Here is an 18,915-nt window from a genome sequence, read left to right on the forward strand (position 1 = left end):
GAATATTGGAGTGGGTTGCCATTTTCTCTTCCAGGGGATCTTCCCAACCCAAGCGTCAAATTCAAGTCTCCTGTGTCTCCTGCATTGGCAGGCAAATTGCTTACCACTGAGCCACCTGGCAAGCCCAGGGGGTCTCTATACTGGCTTAGTAATAAATGATTTACAGTATTATGTGCAATTTAAAGACAAAAACATACACAAGCACCACTATAATAAAAATGTCATGGTATTTTCAACAGCTATGCACTTCTGTGCATGATTCCACTTGACTTAAGAGGTTCCTAGGTAATTTTCTATAACTTGTATTTCCAATTAAGTCTTGGGAATCATGACATAACATTACACCTTGAGACTCTGCCTGCTTTAATGATACTCACTGAACTGTCTGGCTGTTTTAAAAGTTATTTTTAATCTTCCTTTCTTTGTAAGGAGAATCTTTATATTCTCTTATGGTATTCATTAATGTGATATAGTATCATTTAAGGAAACAATGGTCACAAGGTGAAAAGTCAAAATGACCACTAAAAACGGTCCCTTAAATTAGCTAGCATCTATTCAGTATTTGCTAGGTGGTAGGCCCCTTATGCGGAGAAGGAAATGGCAACCCACTCCAGTATTCTTGCCTGGAAAACCCCGTGGATGGAGGAGCCTGGTGAGCTGCAGTCCATGGGATTGCAGAGTCGGACACGGCTGAGCAATTTCCCTTTCTATCGTTCCTGTTGGCAAAGGCAATGGCAACCCACTCCAGTGTTCTTGCCTGGAGAATCCCATGGACGGAGAGGCCTGGTGGGCTGCAGTCTATGGGGCTGCAAAGAGTCAGACGCGACTAAGCAACTAACACAGGCCCCTTAAGAACCTTCATGTACTGAATTATATAGTCCTTCCTGTGTCTCTAGGAGGTGGGCTTGTTAGCCCCATTCTGCCAACAAGGAGTCCCAAACACAGAGGTTAAGTGACCTGTCCAAGTGATAAAGCCAGTAGTTGGTTGCACTGGGAATTTGAGTCTTGGGTGGAGGGCTATAAGAACAGAGGGTGGGGGGCTTCCCTGGTGACTCGGTGGCCATGACTCCACGCTCCCAATGCAGGGAGCCTGGATTCGATTCCTGGTCAGGGAACTAGATCCCAAATGCCACAACTGAGAGTTTGCAGGCTGTGACCAAGACCCGGCGCAGCCAAATAAACAAAGCATGGGAGGTGGCTGGAGGGGATTCACTGACTGGCAGTGCCCCATGGGGTCTGTCTCTCCCTTCCTCCTTGCTCTCTAATGCTACCGGCCATCTGGAGGTCTGCGAGTTTACTTTTTCCACCCCTTCTATGAGCTACTCCGTGCCCTCCAAGAAATACACTCCCACTTTTTAAAATTTTGCTAGTCACCAAGAATCAGTGTCTGTACTGACATCTCAAAGAGCCCCGAGTACCTGTGTACCCAACAGTACCCAGCAAGTACCTGTGTAGCCCCTACCACGTGCCTGCCCTGGGTTAGCTGACATAAAGCTCACACAGACACGTAAGGCTGACTTCCTGCCCTCCAGCTGCTTACATATATTTCAGAAAAGCCATGGTAATGATTGAATCCTCTGCCCTCCTATGCAGGTTCTAAGTGAAAGAGAACCAGACCTATGTGGGCTAGATCATGGAGAAAAAGGCTTCATGGAGGGCCTGGCATGGGATCTTGAGGGAGTCACTGCCTTGGACAACTTTTCATCATCTGCCCACCCCACAATCCCTTCTTCCAACACTGTCCCTCTCAGAATAGCTGATCCTGATGCACATGGTAGGCACTCATTTGTTGAATGTAGGAAAAACCCATCTGTCCAGAGATAAATTTCAACTAAAACAGATTGGAATAAAATCTTTATCAGCTTCACATGAAATTACATGAACTCTACTCTCCCACACAGTTGAGAACCTTATGTTGTTTCATTTTTAAAAATTGCTTATTTACACAACAAAAACGATGTCCAATGTTAAAAAACAAACCATACTTCTCTAGTTTTGAACTATTGAAATTAGTCGCAGAAGAGCTCATGATTCAATTTGATACTAGGTCAACTCCAAATTGGCACTTGCCATCTGCCTCTATAAGGATTAAATCATGAGCTGCTGCTGAAGATCAGCATCCCTTTTAGACTTTGCTACTGATTTTCAACACCCCTGAAAGGAGTTCAACGTGGAGATAGCAATGAGGCACTGTGCTCTGGGAAAACTCAGCAGATCAGGTCTTCAGATAGATATTTCCAGGAGCTGATTTTATAAGCCCAATTCTTGTACCTCCTCATATCTAGAAAAACACTAAATCTTTCATGGTAACAGCTGTTCCTTGTGACTAACAGAAAGCTTTTGCACACACACACACACACACAAAAACACGTGCTTTGGAGCAGTTTCTCAGAGTTATCTTAAATGCTGTCTCCTGGACTATAGTCCTCATTTTGCTGCAAATAAAACTTAACTCCAAACTCTCACGTTGTGCTTTTTTTTTTTTTTTTTTAAAGAGGGCAGATCTTTCTCAGATTATTCTGTGCAATCTCCCAATCAGGCATGATGCTTGCAAAAATACCCTCCAGCTGTCAATCAGTTCTCTGATCTTTATTCAAGGCCCAAAGAAAGAAGATGGAAGCGAGATAAAAAGGATAGTTTTGTCTATATAGTGGATACATTCAAGACATTTAAGACAGAAAGGGCACTTCTGCAACAGACGCTTCAATCTGGGTTGTTAGTTTACACCTCCGAGCCCTGATTTTCTCGCCTTTAAGACAGATTCACCCTAGAATCTTTCAGTTTCAATGTTCTATGATTCAGTTTCAATAGATGCACACACTGACATGCTAATATATTTTGCTGGAAGTTGGTCAGTCCCTAACAAATCGACAGCCAAAGAATGCTTCACTTCTTATTTCATATCTATACTTGAGGCATAAGCTAATGGAGGGTTGGGCTCCAAAAAGGCCTGAGTGAAATTCTTATTTGGGGTTGGAGCAATGCCTGGATGTAATACATAGCTTTTTTTCCCCCTGACACTGCACAGTGGAATCACCTGATGAACTGTTTTACTGCTGCCCTGTTCCCACCCTTAGAGATTCCGCTTCATTGATCTAGGTGCAGCCTGGATATTTAGAAATTTTATCAGCTCTCCAGGTGATTCTGACCTGAGAAAAAGGTGACTATTGGCATAGACCAGTGATTCTCAAACTTCAGTGTGCATCAGTTACCTGGAAGGATTATTAAAACTTATTTTTGGGTGCCCTACTAAATTTCTGACTCCTAGGGTGGAGCCCAAGAATTTGCTTTTCTAGCAAATTCCCAGGTAATGTTGATGCTTTTGTCCAGAGACCTCACTTTGAGAACCACTGCCGGTAGGGAAGTATCTTTGGTAGTGGCACCTGAAGTCCTGAGTTTAAATCCTGATTCTATTATTACCACCTATGCAATCTTAGAAAGCAACTTATTCTCTTCTTTACTGTCTTTTTAACAACACCTAGACCTCAGAGTTGTGAGGCCTCAACAGTGTTACCAATCACCTGGCACAGAATGCAATTAACAGGTATTCATTTCCTTTTTCTGTTACACATGGCTAGATGGTATGACTAAATTAATAGCATTGGTTAAAACTTGGCAGGAAAAGATAACAGAGAATTGAAGCAAACAATGTCTCATTAGAACTGTACATATAACATAGGATGATAAATGTAGAGAAGTGTTTTAAGTAAATGTCTTAAAAGATACTTTCATTCAATCTTTAAAACTGTGAACATTTTGAACATGGTAATTTAGGTGCAAGGAATATTAGATTCAACTGATAAAGTGATAGAAATGTTAGATTTGATCTACAAAGAGCATGAATGTTTTAATGACCTACAATGGACTCCAATACTTATGATGAAATTTAATTCTCTAGAAAATCAGAAATAAGAATATAATTGAAATAGCATACTTGCCTAAACCTTTTAATATACTTATATTTATTTTTTAATTAATTAGGCTGCATCAGGTCTCAGCTGTGACTCATGGGCTCTAGCACACTTTGGGGTCAGCAGCTGTGGTATATAGACTTAGATGCCTTGAGGCATGAGAGACCTTAGTCCCCCGACCAGGGATCAAACCTGCGTCCCCTGCATTAGAAGATGGATTCTTAACCACTGGACCACCAGAGAAGTCCCTATTGACTTTTAAATACAATTCCAGAGAAAACCTGAATTATTAGTGTATCAGAATCCCTCTTATCAAAGCAAAACTCCTACCAATGATGCGATGGGTGTTTTTATTTACATATACCAACACACAAAAGATGAAATAGCTTTCCATCCTGCTTGCCTATTGCTTCCTGTTGTATGTCTCAAGGTCTCCTCAGGAGTTAATGTTCAAACCTCAAGAGGAATCCTGGGAGGAAAGCAGGCCCACTGCAGAAGCTGCTGTACATTCCTCCCGATACAGGAAGGGCACCCGAGGTTGCGCCTCCACAGTGGGGCTGGTTGAGGTGAGAACTGGAATACTGTGAGGGTTTCACCATGGAATCTAGGAATGCAGCTGTCTAAGTTGAGCCTCAGAGGTATTAAACTGTTTAGGTCTGGAGGCAGAAATCCTCAGGATCATTTACAGAAAGTTTCTTCTTCTACCAATAGGTGACCCAGAGGCAAAGTCTTATCTGAGATTTTTAGTTTTAAAAGCCTTCTCTTTCCACTTTGGCCTGATGCCATCAACAGCTTTCTTTTTCTGAATTCCTTAAAAAAAAAAAAAAGTGCACATCTTTGTTGCTGCATCATATTCTGAATAGTGCCATTTCTTTTATTATTGTTCTCAACTATTACTTAACCTTAAGATATACTTTCAACTTCTCATCTATTTATAAATTCTCTTAACTAGACTATGAACCAAGGGTCCTTAACTTGACCTCTTCCTCCACAGAACTTTCTCAAGTGCCTCAACTCTCACTAACCATCCCTTTTGTTGTTTGCAATATAAATTTGACCCTAACTTGCAATGCCCTGCCTATGGAGGTAACTGTATACTATTTTATGTGAAAAGGTGTTCTCTTCCCAAATGGAAACCCCCCTCCAAAAAAAAAAAAAAAAACCCTTCAGGATGAAGGCTATGTATTTTGCTTCCTTCTAAAAGTCTTAACAAACCTGATGTCCAACAGACATCTGTAAAATTTTTATCAGATTATCCATGCTAAAAATTGGACACAACTGACTTCTTGAGTCCTGAGGGAAAGTTTTCATACTCTTGCTGCCAAGATTATGTAAAGCCTATAGCCTGCCAAGTATACGTAGGGGATGGAAATGATTTTCTTTAAGCCAGAAAATTAGCCTTGGTTCAGCTCTCATGAGTGCTTTAAAATCAACCTTCAATACCACAAGAACAGGAGGGTTCCCACCTCATTAGTGCCCTTGGTATTCCCTAATATCCATTCATCCATAAGTTTTCCCCACAAAACAGACACCAAACTTCCAGAGCCCCTAAAACAAACAAAACTTTCTTCCCCTTCCTTGTAAAATACTTCATTCATTAAAAGCCATAACCAGTGCTTAGAACCTTTCAAAAAAAAGAAAAATCAGCAACCCAAACCGTTTCAACTTAACTGAATAGAAGGAGAGCTGATTACATGCCCGTTCCACTGGGGAGCAGTCCCTCTCTCAGAGTTTGCCTGTTAACAGAAACAGGAAAGAAAGACTGGTAGATGGCCTGAGTTTTCTTCACTGGGTTGGTTTGGCCTCAGAGCTCTGACTACAGTCATTCCAGTTGATCATTTAACAGGACTATAAGGTACCAAAACAGTCACTAGAATAGTCCAGAGACTAGTATGATTTACATTTACATTTCCCAAGTTTTTTAAAGACTTACTTGCACAAAGCTGGATTATGGCATTTTACCTCAGCTGTCCCATAGGTATTATGAAGAAGAAACACTGTTCTAAGATTTTTAATTAGTTGCTTTAGTTTTTGGTTTTTTTTAATGACTCAGATTGCTATAGCCTCTTTTAAGTCTCACTCTATTACTCTTGCTTCATACTGAATTCTTCAATTGAAGACTGTCACTTAATCCTTACAGCAGAAACCCAGAAACCGGAGTTGCTTTCCACTTCTTTAATTCTCCATAAGGCATCAATATTATACTATCATACATGAATATGTATGTATATATATATACGTGTGTGTGTGTGTGTGTGTGTGTATATATATATATTTGCTTTTTTTTAAAGTAGAAATGTTCTTCTCATTCATCTTTGTTTGATACAAAGTAGGTGCCCAAGTAGGTAGTAATAGTTAGAAATTAAATAAAAGGCCACAAAAACTTCCCAAGGAAGATCATTAAAGAGAAAAATCCTTTTTTCCTCTTATTACAGCTGGCCTTTGACACATGCCAGGTAAGAAAAAAAGGAATACTGCAAGGTGATGGGAAGACTGGACCTTTCCCATTTTTTGGGTTGTAGCTGAACTTCTATTGGCGGTTCTAGTAAAATACATAACTCTTCGTTTGTTCTAGGCAAGTCCTTCTTTCGGGTTTCCTTCAAACACTGCCTTTACTCTCCCATGAGAATATGAGGATTCAGAGATTTCGAATAGCAAGATTCTGGTTGAGTAGCAGTCTCTTGAAATCATGAGCTGGCTATGTAGAGGGACAGTTATGGAAGATTGGCAGGAGAGGGTGAGAGAAAAAGAGAAACATATCTTCTTCTTTGGGAGCACAGGAAGAAAGCAAGTTTTTCAAAGTCGTTGCCGGTATCTCATGAAGGCCCAGGCTGCTACCACGGTGAGGGCAAACACTGGCACCAGCACCATAGTTATGGGAATACCACTTGGCTCCCCTTCACCTTGAGGTCCTATGGGCCCATTCTGCACCTGTAACTGGAAGGGAAAGAAAAATGTTAACTCTAGTGACAATGTGTGTTTACCACAACTGCAGTGTCCAAGGTGACACATTACCTGGGTCAGCAGTCCTGTATCACTCAAAGCTGTAAGCCCTCAGCACTACCAAACAGAAGGTGTCCTCTGTCTGTCCCGAGTTGATACACCAATGTCACTGATTCTTTGGAAACAAAGTAAGTCTGATGGAAAGGCATTTAACCTTGCTGTGCTACTGACCTAAAGGGACCCAAGGGTAAGTCAGACAACTTCTCTCTATTTCTGCATCGTCTCCACCAAACTATATGCATACCATACCAGGAAAATGAAGATATGAAATGAAGCCTACTGATCCTATGGGAAGCCTGGAAATTATTGGGCAAGGGCAGGGGTGTCCATCTTTCTAGAAATGTTTACCGAGAAAAATTATCAGTAGTCAGCGTGTAATAACAGCAGATCTGAGCAATGGGACAGGTGCAATGACATTATTTAGAAATACTTTTCAATTCCTGAAAGGTACCTACTCCTTCTGAAGATGGGGTCCTGTCCTTCATCCCCCATTTGGTAATACTAGTCAAAGATAAAGGTGAGACTTATACGGAATGAAGGTAAAAGATTCAAAGGTAAATAGGTTTAAAAATTTCAGATCCTAACAGTTATAATTTTCCATTTCCGAAACATTCCCTTTTGAGGCTTGTAATCTTTCTTCATTTCAGTCAATTTTGTAAAAGGTAGCCTTTCTTAACATCAACTTTTTAAAAAAAACCGTTTTTAAAAATTGAAGTACAGTTAATTTTAGCAAAGCGATTCAGTATATACATAAATGTATTCTTTTTCAGATTCTTTTCCATCATAGGTTACTACAAGATACTGAATAGAGCTCCCTGTGTTATACAGAAGGTTCTTATTATTTATTTTATATATAACAGTGTATATATGTTAATCTGAAACTCCTAATTTTTCTCTTCCCCTGCCTCCACTATCCCTTTTGGTAACCCTAAATTTTTTTCTGTTTCTGAGTCTATTTCTGTTTCATAAATAAGTTCATTTGCATTTTTAGACTTCATATATAAGTGATATGATACAGTATTTGTTTTTCTGATTTATTTCACTTAATATGATAATCTCTAGGTCTATTCATGTTGCTACAAATGGCAATATTTTATTCTTTATGGCTGACTAATATTCCATTACCACATACAAACACACCCCATATCTTCTAGTCATCTGTTACTGGACACTTAGGTTGCTTCTATGTCTTGACTATTGTAAACAGCATGAATGTTGGGGGCATGTATCTTTTTGAATTAAATTAACATTAATTGGTAATAGATAACTTAGTAACTGTGAAGCCATCTTGTTTTAGTTAGATTTAATCTTATTAGTCCATGAAACTCTGACCCCTCAATCTGAAAGACAAGACTGAAAAAACTACCTTTTCTATCTTATACCCCGCTACAGCTTTCGTTCATTTCCTGATGAGATGTCCTGAGAGAACATGCTCAACAGAAAGATATGGCTTTTATAGGTCAATTCCTTGACCAGAACAATCTGTTTTGTTTGGAGTTATTTATGGATGTTTCCTTAAAAAATGAACTCACATGCCTTCAAATTTAACTCTAATCATATTACAGTGTATGCCTATATTTGCTTGCCTTTATCTGTTGCGTATCAATACTTTCTCCCATGCTTTAAAAACAAAGAAGGGCCAAGGCAGAAGCAGCTGAATACTAATATGTCTCCTATTGACCTGGTTTTCTAATCCATCACACCCAGATTCTGCTTGCCACCTTGACTGTTTTCTCAGGTATCTTTCATGCCTTGTGCCCTTTCCACTTCTTTCACTATCTCCTGTTGAATTCTTCAGTCTCTGAAGCCTCACTCAGGAATTGGGTGAGGCAAACATAGCATCAATTTAAGAAGGAGCAACTTTAAAGACACAATGAACCTGTGTTGTTAAGTGCATTCCAAAGTCCTTCATGCTACAGGAGGATTATGTCCACTCAGGCTTTTCTTCTTATCATCCAAACGATAAAACACTAGGAACTAAAGAGAGGATATAGAGATAGGTAGCTGTCTTGATCAAATTCTGAATCTCATTTCTTTTCTCCTGGCGCTCCCATTTGAGCACTAGGCCTTTAGTCAAGAGGATGCCCAAGTTGAAGAGCATTGAATAAGAGCATTGATAAGAAAAGCATTCATGATGATGATAGGGAAAAGCACACAGTGGGTAACAAAAAACCCACCACCTCTGAAACTTAAAGAGTTTCATAAATAAAAATGTTCAAGGGAAGACATATGTTTCCTCCCCTACTAAGAAATAAAACTGGCCTGGTTATATTTTTCCCCATTTATTTTAATTTGGTTGTCAGGCTTTATCTTTAGGGTACATTACCTTGAAGCTACCAGGCTGCAAATGTACTGTTACGAATTTCCTTTAATGATTAGAAGAAGTCTCAGAAGACCCTTGCCTATGACAGATAATCTCTTCAAAAGAATGAGAGGGAAAGGAAAAAAGCCAAACACACTACTGAAGATTACACCACATGATTAATTCACAACAATGTCAGAAAAACCTGGTGGCAGCAAATGACGCCTACCCTGTGTTGTACTCTCAGGGACACAGCATAGCCTGCGTTACGGAAGAGGTCTACAGCATCCTGGTGCAGCAGGTTCTTTAGGTCTTGGCCGTTGACCTGTCAAAAGCAGCAAGGAAAAGTAGTGAGAGAAACAGAATGGGAACTCTCGTAAGTCAAAAGATTTACTTACATGTGACCACAGATTTAAAAACAGAGACAATTCCAAGGGCTAGGAGAAGGGGTAAAGTTACTTGGAACTCAGAGTAACTTTTTCATCTTCAAAGCTACTGGTCTTCCAGGTTACCACTCTATATCCTTTATATTTTTAATCCCTGGCATGGCTGGGCCAGCTTCAGCTCTAGAAATGTAACTCTAGGAAGCTCTCCCACAATTTAGTTTGATGTGGTACAAATCGACTAGCCTTTTCTATTGTTCTTATTCTATTCTGAACAATTTTCACTGATTCCGTGGATATGCCTATCCTCCTCAAATTTACAAAAAACCATGTTTCTGTGATGATACAAACTTCTAAAAATGTTTTGGTGAAGCTGAGTCCTACCACCTAAAGGTGAGAGATGCGAAGTACTCTGCTATCAACACTTCTGTGTCAGGAGTGACACTGGCCACAAGTGGTATCTAGTCTATGCTATACTCAGTGATACAGAGTAGCCCATGTTATGCAAAACCTCCATAGCTTTTATACATGGCAGTGGCAGCAAGAACATCTAATATATTTGGTAGCTTCTGTTCTACATGCTTTCATACATTATCTCATTGAGTAATCACAATCCTATGAGGTAGACATTATTTTTATCTTGTTTTCACAGATGAAAAAAAAAAACACTGAAGCTTAGCAAGGTTAGGTAATTTACCCAAAGTCATAGTAACTGTAGAAGCTAGGGCTAAGGAGTTTTATATCCTGGAAGGAAGATTAAAGTGCTCTTGCCTCTTACTGCTCCTTCTGCACTATTACTCCTCCACCCTGACTCACCAACTATTCCTTCCTCTGCTGAAGCTCAAGTCATTTACTTATTCAACCTTCTCATCTTCCTTGTCACGGTTTCCCTTCTCCAAGAAGTTCATAATCATCCCTCCAGTCTTTTCCCTGTCAATATTCTTACTGAATAACTCCATCAACACTCTGGTCTTACTAACTGTCTACCTTTCCAAACTGAAGGATTCCAGCTCTATTCCATTCTAGTCATCAACTAGCATAAGCCTTCCACTTCAACATTAGGCATGCTTCAGCTCCAATATCTCAAACTTAAAAAAAAAAAAAAAAAATTCTACTTTCTCTGTACTTCCTATACCTCTGAAAATCTCCTCTTCATCCTCATCAATGCCTTTTAGACTTCTGGGAGTTCCTACTATTCCAAAAAAGCACCTGGAAAACTACCGGAATCTGTTATCATGATCTTCTACCATCTTTCCAGTCCTGGGCAACACACTGCATTTCCTTTTCATGTCATCAGGGAGTTTAACATTCCAAGAGAAAAGACACACAGTCACATTTTTTCCACCACAGACCCATGCGAGCTGGCTTCTGCTGTATCTTTACAACCCTTCTCATCTGGTGAACTCCCTAATACATATGCAGTGGGTAGCTGTTCCCAAGACCTTTCCTACCATCAAACTCCAATTCCACCTCTTTTCTCAGCAGATTCCCGTCTTAACTTTTTTGAGAATACTGAGAACTTATAACAAACATTCTCTCCATTTTCTTTCTTTTCCCCTTAAAGTTTCTTAATATCCTCTTAGTGCTGCTTTCTCCTTCTTTTTTTTTAAGAAATTATTTATTTATTTTTGGCTGTGTTGGGTCTTCATTGCTGCATGGGCTACTCTCCACTTGCAGTTCGAGGGCTTCTCATTGCGGTGGCTTCTCCTGTTGTGGAGCACAGGCTCTAGGGTGTGAGGGCTTCAGAGGTTGTGGTGCATGAGCTTCCCCAGTGGCTCAGCAGTAAAGAATCCGCCTGCAGTACAGGGGACGCACAAGATGCAGATTCAATCCCTGGGTCAGGAAGATCCCCCAGAGGAGAAAATGGCAACCCACTCCAGTATCTTAGCCTGAAGAATCCCATGCACAGAAGAGGCTGGCTGGCTACAACGCCTGGGGTTGCAGAGAGTCGGACACAACGGAAGCCCCTGAGCAGCAGGAGCATGGGCTCAGTAGCTTTGGCTCCCGGGCTCCAGAGCACAGGGTCAATGGTTGTGACACATGGGCTTAGTTGTTCCAACACATGTGGGATCTTCCTGGACCGGGGATCGAACCTGTGTCTCCTGCACTGGCAGGTGGATTAAATACCACTGAGACACAAAGGAGGCCCTGTTTTGGGTTTGTCTTTGTAGGTCTTTCTTCTTCCATTCCTCTCTTGTTCTCTCCTCCTGTGGTCCAATGACCGTTGGATTGCTTTTTCTTTTTTCTCTTGTGTATGAGAGTGTATGTGTGAGAGAGTACGTGTATGTGTGTGTGTATCTATTGTAGTTTTAGGGTTTGCTGTTCCCATGAAGTTTTGATATAGCAGTCTATATATGTAACAGGTTGTTTTAAGTTTCTGGTATCTTCCCTGCTTCGAGAAGTTCCTTTAGCATTTGTTGCTGGGACGGCAAGTGTAATCTTGGTCCTCATGTGAGCTTCCTTTTGCCAAGAGGGAAGAAAGACATTGGGTGACATCAGGCAAAAGAAGAGAACAGGCCAGAGATTTCTTTCAACCCTCCTAGTTTTCTAAAGGTATTCTAAGAGGTCAGTTACTCTAATTGCCTTTAAAAAAAAAAAAGTCTTTTAGAAATGCAAAGGACATTTCTTTTTTAAAGAACCATTTCTCATCCTTTGCCCAAGTATGTGGGAGGTAAAACAGCTCCATAAAACTAATGATTCTTTCTCTGTTGAAAAGTATACATCTCTCTACTCTAAAGCTGAATTTGCTTTCTAATATTTACCTCCTCTAAGTGTTTTTACAGATTCCAGTTTTACAGACTAACTTCCAAGTGCTGTAGATTTTAATCCTAAATATATGTGGAATCCACTCTATCACAATTCTATTAGGTTGGTGCAAAAGTAACTGTGGTTCTACACTGTTGAAATATGCCATTTGATATTGGGATACATTCTTAAATAAATGTGGTTATGCTCTACATTATTTAAAGTGCATTTCTTGCTTTATGTTCTTTTAATAATGACTTGTTACTGTTTATTTTATATTTTAGACTACAGAAATGATTGATGTTAGACAAACAGCAAATTCAAACAATTTTTTTATTTGAGTTCGAAATGGGTCATAAAGCAGTGGATACAACTTGTAACATCAGCAACATGTTTGGCCCAGGAACTGCTGATGAACACACAGTGCAGTGGTGGTTCAAGAAGTTTTGCAAAGGAGACGAGAACCTTGAAGATGAGAAGTGCAGTGGCTGGCCACTGGCAGCTGACAACAACCAACTGAAAGCAATCATAGGAGCTGATCCTCTTACAACTACACAAGAAGTTGTCCTGGAACTCAACGTCAACCACTCAAGGTCATTCAGCATTTGAAGCATATTGGAAAGGTGAAGAAGGTTGATAAGTGGGAGCCTCCTGAGCTGACCAAAAAACAAAGAAATTGTCATTTTTGAAGTGTTGTCTTCTCTTATTGTATGCAAGAAAACAAACCATTTCTCGGACTGTGACATGTGACGAAAAGTGGATTTTATATGACAACTGGCTCAGTGGTTGAATTGAGAAGAAGCTCCAAAGTACTACCCAAAGCCAAACTTGCACCAAAAAAAAGGTCATGGTCACTGTTTGGTGGTCTGTGGCTGGTCTGATCCTGGTGAAACCATTACATCTGAGAAGTATGTTCAGCAAATTGATGAGATGCACCGAAAACTGTAATGCCTGCCTCTGGCATCGGTCAACAGAATAGGCCCAATTCTTCTCCATGACAATGTTCACCTGCTCATCGCATAACAAATGCTTTAAAAGTTGAACGAATTGGACTACGAAGTTTTGCCTCATGGGCCATATTCATCTAACCTCTTGCTAACTGACTACCCTTCAAGTATCTCAACAATTTTTTGCAGGCAAAACGCTTCCACAACCAGCAGAGGCAGAAAATGCTTTCCAACAGTTCACTGAATCCCAAAGTACAGATCTTTACCCTACAGGAATAAAAAAACTTATTTCTCATTGGCAAAAATGTGTTGATTGTAATAGCTCCTATTTTGATTAATAAAGGTGTGTTTGATCCTAGTTATAATGATTTAAAATTCATGGTTTGAAACTACAGTTACTTTTGTACCAATCTAATAATATAAACCAAAGGTTCTCAAAGTACGGTCTCAGGACCAGCAGCATTAACTTGGGAATTTGTTAAAAGTGCAATTTATTAGGACCCATTCTAGTAATCTGGTGATTCTGAAGTTTAAATTAGCTTTAACCTAAATTGCTTGAAGCTTTCTTTACACCCAGTCTACTTACCCTACTTAATCCATAGTCTATGCATCCACAGACTCCATCAATGATTTTCCATTTACTGGAGTAGTGATTTTTCAAAGACAGGTCTGTTGACCCATTACAAAAGATAGTGAAGTCAATCCAGTGGGTCAAGATTATAATTTTAAATAAGTGAAATTAGAAAACACAACATATCAAAATGCATCACATACAGAAGAGATAGGTATTATTTTGTTTAATTTTGCTTATGTGCATGTGCTTGCATTTCCCATTACAGGTCATAATTTGAAATGTTTGAAAAACACTTGCCTATAGCTGTGCTTCTCAAAATTTATCCACAGGCTGTTTCCTGAGACTCTGCATTTGTAATAAATTCCCAGGTGATGGGTAGATGGTCCTTGGACCCCTCACTTTTACTACCAAGAGCTATTCAATTGAGAAATCTTAGAATACTGCTAAACTTGTTACTTCAGTTTCCTTAACTCATGGTATTGTAAGTTGTATTAAACTTGAGATATGATAGATTTGCAACATGCTAGAAAATTTTGTTAACTGAATGATCAGTGTTAAGATTGTGGTATTCTAGTTAACCAGTGGGGAATCATATGATTTTTTTGCTTTAACTATGGCTGTTTATCAGTTTTTAAAAATGAGTTTCCCATTTCCTGCCTTAGAAAAGGAGTAAACTGAGTTAAAATAAGCCTTCTTGGATGATTAATAATTTTGGACAGCACTAAGATAATCTAACATTTAGGATAATGTAAGAGTTACCGGAGTGCTAACTATAGGATAATATAAATGCAGATGTGTAAGATACAGAGAAAGAATGGGGTCAATTTAGTAAGCACTGACCTCAGATTATACTCTGGATAATTTAATTCTTCCCCCAAATCTTGAAATGAATTACAATTTAGGGGGAGGGATCCTCTTTTTTCATTAAAGTAAAAAAAAAAAAAAAGATTATCTAGTTCCAATTAATCAAGTCAAACCAAAAACGTCAGTTATAATTCATTCCTAACATTCTGCATTTGCAATAAGTTCCTAGGTGACCGAGCTTCATTCACAGAGCAACTAGCTTACTAGATGCTTACTCTGTGCCAGCTACAGGTGTACATGGTGCTAACGGAGATGAGAAAACAAGGACTTTTCCTTAGAGGTATTCAAGTGTTCTTGCCTGGAGAATCCCACGGATGGGGTCGCACAGAGTCGGACACGACTGAAGTGACTCTGTCTAAAGGATTCTGCATATTTCAATGTCTCTGTAACTGACTGGATGAGAGTGTCTAGTTTCCAACTGATCTCCTAAGTGAAAAGGGAAAGTGTTAGTTGCTCAGGCATGTCCGACTCTTTGTGCCCACATGGCAGTAGCCTGCCAGGCTCCTCTGTCCATGGACTTCTCCAGGCAAGAACACTGGAGTGGGTAGCCATTCCCTTCTCCAGGGGATTTTCCTGAGTCAGGGATCAAAACTCTTCTCCTGCATTGCAGGCAGATTCTTTACCATCTGAGTCATCAGGGAAGCTTTAAACTAATAGTCAATAATTACTCACATGAAATCTAGGTCATTTAATGATACTTCTGTTAGTTACCAAAAATGAATATGTACTAAAGAAAGGACATATTCTTAGTCTGATTACCTAGCACCAGAAACAGTCGGAGCAAATTTTACAACATGGAAAAATAACCATGTGAGGAAGATATGGAAGCCCTTAAAGAACAAACGGGAATACAGGCCAATAAATAATTTAGCATAGTTTTATAGAGGCTCCAAAGTTAATCATAAATGAGCACTTAAGTACATCAAAGAGATAAAGCAAGCTCAAGAACAGGTGGAACCATTTAATGGTTAACGCCTAACAAGTACACTTAAGGATACAGAGGGAACAGGATGGTGAGGCAATATTTCTTAAGAAACGGGATCTAGAATTTAAATTTTGCAGCTCACTCTTAGAAGGGGAACTGGAGACAAAGAATGTAGCCCTCGATAGAACAGAGAACATGCTGGCCTTTTCTTCTTGTATAAGCTCTGTCTTTTCTTCAGTCTTCTCTATTTCTCTCAGTATCTGTCTTGTGATGAAGGCGAAGAATAAGAGGGGGCCTGTGGTGAGGGTGACTGCATTCCCTGAGGTATGGTGAAGTAGGGAAGACGGCTGTTGCTGCAGTTAGTCGCTGAGTCGTGTCTGACTCTTTGTGACCCCATGGACTGTAGCCCGCCAGGCTTCTCTGTCCATGGGAATTCCCAGGCAAGAATACTGGGGTGGGTTGACATTGTCTTCTCCAGGGGATCTTCTCGACTCAGGGACTGAACCCACATCTCCTGCGTTGGCAGGCAGATTCTTACCACTGAGCCACCAGGGAAGCTCAAACAATAGTGAGATACCATGGGTGCTCAGTTGCTAAGTCATGTCCAGCTCTTTGTGACCCCATGCACTGGAGCCCACCAGCCTCCTTTATCCATGGCATTTTCCAGGTAAGAATATTGTCTTATATTTTTGCCTTTTGTTTGCCTGGCATTTTATCCTCCCTTCTTTTACATACCTCCTCCTTACATGGCCAGAACATAAACTTCAATCATTCTTTGGAATATGTCTTATATATAGTTGCAATGTTTTATATCTTGCAAGAGATCTTCATAATAAGTTTTTTGTATTTTGATAAAGTCAAGTTCTCTGCTATAAATTTTAAAGACAATTGAGCTGAGGTTTTTAGACATCTACTTTTCTCTTCATTGACATTCATCTCCTACCATATCTTTTAAAAAAACTTGAGTGGCCTTCCAGGAGTTCCTTTTCTCTCTGAGGTGATGGCTCACACACGAAAGCCTGCTTATCTTGGCTCAGGTCTAATAAATTCTCTCACACTGAGGTGTACGTCCTTTTGTTCTATCATTTTACCCTTAATAGAGAAGACTAATTTCAGTTTTTATATAAAACCATACATAAACTCTACTACTAATTCACCATCCAACCTTCTCTTTAGGATAAAGAACCCTGGCTCTTCATTTATCTTTTAGGAGGCAATATAGTATATGGGTTAAGAGTAGAGGTTCCAAATTTGCAGACCAAGTCCTCTGCCATCTACTAGTTATATGACCTTGGGCAGGTTTTTTGACTTCACCAAGCTTCCTTAGCGGCAAAATATGCATAACAATTATACCCACCTCATAGGGCTGCTATAATATTACATAAGTTTTAAGATCTCAGTATACTGCTTGGCATAGAATGCTCAAAACCTTTTAACTATTCTCATTTTTCAATGATTTATCTTTAACCAAAGCCTTTTGAATAATGACTCTCTTCTTCACCCTACTTTTTTCAAGTCCCTCTTCACCATGAAGCCTAGTTCCCAGTATTTTGAAGAGAATGCAGTTATGTGTCAAAATATTAAACTGCATAGTTTCTAACTACATGCTACACTTTAATCTTAACAACCCATTCTCAAGTTTTCCTTAACACATCATTCAAGTTGACTTCATGTTTTTAGAATGTCTTTTTCCTGGGAGCAACAGGAAATAACCTGCTTCTAAACTTAGGTAGATAATTACTGTCTTTATCTCACAGATTAATAAACAGGGCCTAGGAGACCCAGTAAAGAAGCAAAACAATCAGTGAGAAGGATTAAAATGGGGTATTACCATCCATGATGCTATTATTTATATTCTAGATCAGCCAACCTTTCTGGGTGTTCTTAAATTTCTTAACTTGTTCATTTGTTAAATATATATTAAACACCATGCTAGAATATAAATGGTAAAAAAAAAAGATGTAGTCTGAGCCCTTGAGGAACTTCCAGAAAATAATAAAATCAATGGTCAACATGAAGTCAGTTCCCTCTTAGAGACATTAGCAGGGTGAAGTGGGATCATGGTGGACAGATAACCAAATCAGACTGCATTCCAAATTTCATCTTACTAATGAGTTATTAAAAGGTCTTTGAGTCTAAAAGGACAATTGTCTAAAGGACAATTCCTACCTTCCTCTTTTGTCTCCAATTTTGGAGTAAAGGAAGACACACTTTAGTGTTTAATCAACAAAAGGAAGTAATAAAGTATAATAAAAGAATAACAAAAAAATGTGAGTTTGAAGTACCTTTCCCACACACCAATCCCGCACATTCTGGATTTAATTTGCCTTCTCCGTTGAGTGAGGTACTATCCTCCATGCTCTATGGCAGGGCTGGAAAAGATGACTGATCAAGGTCCTCTTACCAAACACTGCAATCTGGATACAGTAAGTCCCCTACATACGAACGTTTAAAGATCCAAGTGTGTGTTCGAATGTCCAGTCACGTAAGGACTGATGAAACTGCAGCTTGCCCTCCATCTCCTATAGCTGAGCATCCTTCAGCTCTATCATCTCCCACCTCTTCTCCCTCCTCCAAAAACTCTGCTTGCTTGTTCATTCACTGTCAGCCCCTATATGCCAGCTGTTGTACTCCTCTACTTTTCAAGGTACTGGACTGTAAGATTTAAAATGTTTCATTTTCTGTTTTTTAATGCATTATTTGTGTGAAAAGTATTATAAATCTATTACAGTACAGTACCATGTAGCCAGTTGTGCTAGCTGGGTACCAAGGCTCACTTTGTTGGACTTACAAACAAATCAGCATTATGAACTCGCTCTCAGACAAACGCATTCGTCTGTGAGGGAATTACTGTATTTCCAGATCCAAAAAGGCAGGCAGGAATCTTCCCAAGGAAGGGGTTGGGGTTAGGCACTAGTGTCTAAGGAGCCAGGGACAGTGAAGGAGGCGGAAGCCGGTTCTCACCGAGAGGATCTTATCACCCTCCTGGAGCCGCCCATCCAGGGCTGCAGCCCCGTTCTCTTTGATGCGGCTGACGAAGATGCCACTGTCATTGGAGACATACTGCTGATCTGTCCCACCGACGATGTTGAAGCCCAGCCCTGAGAAAATCATGGAGGAGTTGTAAAGGAGATAGGGGTGCAGAAGGAGGAAAGAGGTTAAAGAAGATAAGGAGAAAGAGAAAGGAAAGGCCTTGTGGCAGGGTTAGGGGTTAGGGAGTGGTGGTGGGGGGTACGCGGGGTAGGAGAGTCCAGCCTGTGA

The 18,915-nt window shown here is 39.9% G+C and overlaps 1 protein-coding gene across 1 annotated transcript in view; it reads right to left on the reverse strand.

Annotated features, from left to right (window-relative positions):
- Positions 1–1,841: 1,841 nt before the first annotated feature.
- The window catches only part of LOC122443807 (synaptojanin 2 binding protein), a 46,702-nt gene continuing 29,628 nt past the window's right edge, over positions 1,842–18,915 (reverse strand). The window contains exons 2-4 of the mRNA XM_043472421.1: positions 18,619–18,755; positions 9,446–9,541; positions 1,842–6,848 (exon numbers count right to left, since the gene is read on the reverse strand). Coding sequence (XP_043328356.1) covers positions 6,708–6,848; positions 9,446–9,541; positions 18,619–18,755 — 374 coding nt within the window. The 3' untranslated portion in view covers positions 1,842–6,707. The remainder of the gene's footprint in view (positions 6,849–9,445; positions 9,542–18,618; positions 18,756–18,915) is intronic.

Source organism: Cervus canadensis, chromosome 6, assembly GCF_019320065.1.
Source record: "Cervus canadensis isolate Bull #8, Minnesota chromosome 6, ASM1932006v1, whole genome shotgun sequence".
Taxonomy (NCBI): domain Eukaryota; kingdom Metazoa; phylum Chordata; class Mammalia; order Artiodactyla; family Cervidae; genus Cervus; species Cervus canadensis.